This window comes from Pteropus vampyrus, unplaced genomic scaffold, assembly GCF_000151845.1.
Source record: "Pteropus vampyrus isolate Shadow unplaced genomic scaffold, Pvam_2.0 Scaffold156, whole genome shotgun sequence".
Lineage (NCBI taxonomy): Eukaryota > Metazoa > Chordata > Mammalia > Chiroptera > Pteropodidae > Pteropus > Pteropus vampyrus.
The window spans coordinates 627,993-633,992 of NW_011888937.1; the positions used below are offsets into that span (position 1 = coordinate 627,993).

Genomic DNA, 6,000 nt, shown 5'->3' on the forward strand with positions numbered 1-6,000 from the left:
CTGGGGTCAGGACTCAGGAAGATGTTGTAAACAAGCTCCATGCAGGGCCACCTGGTTGCCCAGTTCCAGGGCACCATTCACCTAGCACGTGACCCACAGTGGCCCCTGGCCCTTTAGGTAAATGTGCACCCTGCAGGATGATGGCCAGTGGGCGAGAGGAAAGAATGGAGGTCAGACCCACCTGCATTCGATGCCTGGCCCTGCCACTTTCTAGCAGAGTGACTCAGGCAGGTTCCTCAGCTTCCTCAACCTCATGGTCCTCGCCTGTGGAAAAAAGGACAGGGGGCCCAGCATACTGTGCAGTCATTCAGTAAGCTCTTAGTAAGCACCCACTGTATGTAAGGCACAGGTCATAGGAAGCAATAAGTCCTATCATTGAAGAGCCACACTCCAGTGGAGGAAACTGTCAGAAGTGTCACTTGCTGTCACACATGGGGCCAGAGCTGGAACTCTGATTCAGCATATCTCCCTGCAAGATCCCAAGTCTCTCTCAGATCCCAGAGAACTCTGACAAGAAAGGCCTCACACAAATAGGGAATCCAGGTGCCTCTTATGATCAAATGCGCCCTTGTTCTGTGACAGGTTGAGGGAGATTCTCATGGTGGCCAGCGCCAACATCAAGACACCCATGATGAGTGTGCCCGTGCTCAACACCAAAAAAGCACTGAAGAGAGTGAAAAGCCTGAAGAGGCAGCTCACCAGAGTGTGCTTAGGGGAGGTAATGGCCTCTCGACCCCCTGCAGACTGGGCGAGGCATTTTCCAGCATCCTCTCATCTATGAAGAACATCTTTGCTGACTGTTCAGACCCTGGGCTCAGACTCCCACCAATGAGAGGGATGCTTTCTCTGCCAGATGCTGCGTAGGGATGAGTCAGAAAGCTTTAAGAGTAATCATTAGTTCTACAAGATTCTCATGTGCCTTAAAAATAAAGAGGCTTCTGAGTTAGCGTCCCAGCCTTGCTGGAGCCCACTCCCTGTAGCCTTGGGCCATTCTCTGGCAGCGACCTGTAGGCCAAAGGCCTCTCTCCCCCAAAAGGGTCTGTACCAGCAGAACTCACTGGAGTTTCTTTGGGGTCTTGGTGGGTGGCCCTAGCCCCTATCCCCCTAAGGCCTCAGGTTTCTCATAACCCACCTATAATGCTCAGTCTCCTGGTACCAGGGCAGGTTGGGTTCTCTCTGTGTTTCTGGTTCTAGGTGTTGCAGAAAATTGATGTCCAGGAGACCTTCTGTATGGGAGAAAAGCAGAACAAGTCTCGCATGTACCAGCTGCGGTTTCATTTCCTGCCACATGCATATTACCAGCAAGAGAAGTGCCTGAAACCTAAGGACATCCTGCACTTCATGGAAACAAGGTTGGAAGTCAGGCCATGTTTGTTGTTTGACTTTGTCATTGATCTTGAGCCCTCCTGGCTATAGTACTCCCAGAGATTGGGACTATTTGTGTAAATTAGTTCTTCAGCGGAAGCACTTAAGAAAACAGCAGGGCTCCATAGCCTAATCAGGAAACCTCATGCTTGCTCTGGCTTTTGGGCGTGACTGCAGTAACCACACAGCACCTCTTAACCCTGTTCTTCTCCCTGGTCGAGTCTTGTCTATTTAGGTTTGTAGGTTTTAAGACATAGAAGTATGAGTAACATAAAGAGAATTGAGCCCCGTTGCAGTGGTGCCGCTGTGATTTCAGAGGAGCTTGTGGTTTTTTTGACGTGACGTGATTCCAGGCAGCATAATGTGGTTCCTGATACATTTATATTCTGTTAATGATGAGTCACGTACTGATGGTCTGCTGCTCTTAAAATGCCAGTTCTATAACTGAGTCACTTCCAGCTTCTTCTGCTTTCCTTCTGGTAGGTAGAATGAACTTCCTTTTTCTCTCAAGTTTAAGTTACTGTTGGACATTTGAGAAGCACAGGCCGCAGTGCTGAGTACAGAGGAATAGAAGCATAGGCATATTGGGGTGGGGCAAGCCGGGAAGGGCCGACCGAGTACTTTTGACTTGCCAGCGGACCCCAGATCTTAGAATGCAAACTCAAATGGCTTCAGGGCCCGGCAGGTAACAGGGCAGTGAAGCCCGTCGGCAGACCCCCAGCAGACGGGAGTGTGCAGAACCTGCCTCCAGGGGGCAGGAACGTGAGCCAGGGTAGCGGATCTTCTGCTTCAAAAAAAAAAAAAGAAAGCTCCCCCATCTTTTTTCTGTCTTTGGTTTTTGGTTACTTGCTTTTGCTTTTATAAATGAGAAGTCTCCTAATTTTTAAACGTCGGCAACTAATTCATATCTTTTTAAAACCTTGGTAAGGCCCAGATAGATCCCGTCTGTTGGCAGCATTTGGTTGGACCACCAACCACTGCCTCTAATCTAGACCAGCTGTCAGGTCTTCCTGGAACTCCTCAGAATAGAGAACTGATGGCAGAGTCAAGGCAGAAAGGCCACTGCATTCAGTTGTCCCACAAACCTTTACTGAGCGACACCCACTCAGGTCACAAGGCAGCATGGCCAGGAGAGGGTGGCTGCCCTGCCATGGACCCTCTCTCCTCTCACCTGAAGATGTGAGCTGGCTTCAAGCTGGCCCTCTAAGTATGTGTTGAGGACAGTGGGTATTGTGGTAGGTGAGCTGGGATGTGAACTCAGCCCTTTAGATGGGGGTCACCGACAAGGCAGATCCTGTCCCAGTTTACATGAGCCCTGCGTGAAGCTGTCGCTGGCCAGGCCTCAGCGAACACCTGCATCACTATCCACCTGGGTAAAGAAGGTTCATTGTATCAGGCAGGCCCAGTGCTGGGCCAGGTCACTGGAGACCCATCAGTGCACCAGCCTGCGGCTCATTAATTAACAGGGAGGAACATAGTTCCCAAGGGTCCTTCATGTTTGTGCTGGGCAGGCAGCCCTTTTCTGAGAAATAGGAATTAGGATTTCATGGCCTCTTGAGAATTATCAAGAGCAGGTGGAGTGGGATGATCTGCCCCATTTCCATTCATCTAAGGCCTGCCGAGCAGGTAAGTCTGCATATGGTGTGCAGCAGGCTGTGCATAGAATTCTTTTTTCTTACCTTATCTTGGAGAGTTGAAAAATCCCTCACTTTTTAAAAATTTCTTCTCATTGAGGGACAGTCCTGGCTGCTTCCCAAGCAGTGAAATACTTTTTCAACTTCTAGTTTGTATTTTGCATATGCACTCCATGCACTTGTAAATCTGCGATAAACAAAGCCGTGGTAGAGCTTTCTTGGTGGAGCTGCTGTGTGACTTCGGTGGAATGGGCTGAAGGTGAGAGAAGCAGCAGCATGTGGACTGGACTTCTTTTGTCAGGCCTGGGCAGCAAAGCAGCCACATTAAGGCCTCTTATAGACCATAGGAAACGTGAGTGTGCTTTCAAAAGAGTAATCCTCCCCACAAGAAACTTTTTCTCCTTCCTTTCTCCCTCCCCTTCCCCTCTCCCTCCTCTCTTCCATCCTCTTCTCTCTTCTCCCCTTTTCTCCCTTTCCTCCCTTCCTCTCTCCCAGTTTTGGGATCATGACACTTTTTTTTTTATTCAGGTATAACCGACATTTAGTTTCAGGTGTACAACATAGTGACTTGACATTTGTATGCATTGTGAAATGGACATCACAGTAAATCTAGTGACCATCTGTCACTTTAAAAAGTTAATACAGTATTTTTGACTATATTCCCCAGGCTGTACATTACATCCCCATGACTTATTTATTTTATAATTGGAAGTTTATACTTCTTAATTCTTTTCACCCATTTCATCACCCCCAACTCCCCTCTTCTCTGGCGATCTCCCATCTGTTCTTGAATCTATGAGTCTGGGTTTTGTTTTGTTTGGTTAGTTTTGTTTTTTAAATTCCACATAAAAGTGAAATTGTACAGTATTTGTCTTTTTCTGTCTGACTTATTTTACTTAGCATATCTTCAGGATCCATCTGTCGCAGATGGCAAGATTTCATTTTTTAATGGCTGAGTAATATTCCATTGTGTATATGTCATATTTTCTTTATCCATTTATCTGTCAATGGACACTCAAGTGGTTTCCATATTTGGCTATTACAAATAATGCTAGGGTGCATTAAGGAACATAGTGGGGTGCATATATCTTTTTGAATTAGTGTTTTGCATTTCTTCAGATAGATACCCAATAGCGAATCATGTGGTAGTTCTATTTTTAATTTTTTGAGGAACATCCATATTATTTTACATAGTGGCTGCACCAGTTTACAGTCCCACCAGCAGTGCATGAGGGTTCATGAGACTGTTTTGACACAAGAGACCAAAAAAAAAAAAATAGACACACAGTGGCACTTCCCCAGACATATAAGCCTTGAAAGTCCCCTAGATATTTGTACTGACAGCTGTCACTTTGGATATTTGTGTAAGGTATCTGGAAGGCAGGCTAGGGGTTGGGGTGAAGTAGAAAGAACACTGAACTAAGAGTCAGGGTGTCATTTCTGGTCTCGGGTCCCCAGCCATGAAATGACCAAGTTGGCAGTCTGCAGTTACAGCTTCTGTGAGTCTGACTTTGAAAACAGCAGGTGGTGGAGCCGTGTTGCCAGGCCCTTTCAGAATCAGCCAACGGTCGTTTTCTCTGTTTGTAATTATTTATGTGGGATAGGAGGTTTCTCTGCAGCCTCTCCCTCCTGTTCCTGTTGCCACATTCTGACAAATAGCAAAACTGTCGCAGAACAGTCGCTGTGGGCCTTCAGTTCCCTTGCTCTTGGCAAAATCACAGAAGGGCAAACTACTTGCACCCCCAGGAGAACTCTAGCACACTGATCACCTGTCTCTCCACTTACTGGTCAGCTGTTTAGTCTACTTTCTCACCTTCTCTCATGTTCCCCACCAGTCCTGTTCGCCATAAGAGGCAGACATGGCAGAAAGTATTCCTAACTGGGAGATTAGAGAAGCTCTCCTGGGAGAATAACATTTGCACTTAGACCCAGCCTCGGGTGGGGAACGTTGTGGGGTGGGGTGGGGATACAGCTTCAATATTAGATAAAGGGCTGGGAAGATTGCTGGCAAAGCGAATGGCTTGAGCATGAGAATGCAGACGTGTAATTGGGGTTGAGGACAGCTCTGGGGATCTTGAAATGCTGCGGGGAGAAGCCTCAGATGGGTGTTATCGCCACAAAGTGACTGGCTAGGGGAACCTGATGAGTCGGAGCAGCAGCCCCACAACAGAAGGAGGTAACGAGCAGTTATGTTCGGGGAGCAGGCTGAGTGCTTCCACATGCCCGTGCATCTCTTTTTATCTCCTTTACACAGTAGATTTGGGCATGAGGTGGGAGTGGTCCCACTGTATGGATAAGGGCAAGGTCCTCCTCTCTAGTCTCTGGTGGAACAGGGCCTTGAACCAAAGCCTGCCCTTTCAGGAAACATCTCTTCCGCCCCCTTTCCCAGTTGGATTGTATCTTCCTGAAATCAAGCCTGGCATGCCTCCATCTGGCTTTCTTATCCCTGTCCCCGATGCGTAGTGACCAAGCTCTTAATGCAGATTAATGAGTGAGGAGCCTTTTTTTCTGCCAAGGACAGAAACCCCAGCAAAACCACGTGTAACTTTTTAAAGTTTTAAAAAACAACGAGGAGGGAGAGTGGCAATTTTTTGTTTTTAATGAGCAAAATAGTAAACATTTGATGTGCCTGTTTCTCAAATGAAGACTCTAAGCTCCTGTCTTTCATCCTTGCTTTACCCCAGGGCACATGATAGGCACATTAGAGGTGCTCAGAAAATAGAGGATGGCTGGCTGGACTTATGAGGGACCTGATTCTTTTTTTAAAAAAAAAAACGCCTACAGCACCTGGTATTCCAAGGTGGCCTCCCATCCAGGTACTAACCAGGCCTGACCTTGCTTAGCTTCCAAGATCAGATGAGATCAGGCGCGTTCAGGATGGCATGGCTGTGGACCTGATTCTTTACATAATTAAAAGCACTTCATTTTGGCATGCTGTTATGGCCTAATGAAGAAGACAGGCAAGAGATTATGTGAACAAAGAAGCTCGGTGGGGGATGGG

At 47.3% G+C, this 6,000-nt stretch overlaps 1 protein-coding gene and 1 pseudogene across 1 annotated transcript in view; one reads left to right on the plus strand and one right to left on the minus strand.

Annotated features, from left to right (window-relative positions):
• Window positions 1-6,000, plus strand: part of POLR1A (RNA polymerase I subunit A) — a 92,824-nt gene that overhangs the window by 77,393 nt on the left and 9,431 nt on the right. Inside the window, exons 26-27 of the mRNA XM_023536419.1 lie at window positions 583-718; window positions 1,195-1,359. Coding sequence (XP_023392187.1) covers window positions 583-718; window positions 1,195-1,359 — 301 coding nt within the window. The remainder of the gene's footprint in view (window positions 1-582; window positions 719-1,194; window positions 1,360-6,000) is intronic.
• On the minus strand, window positions 5,775-5,893 carry LOC111745502 (annotated as a pseudogene).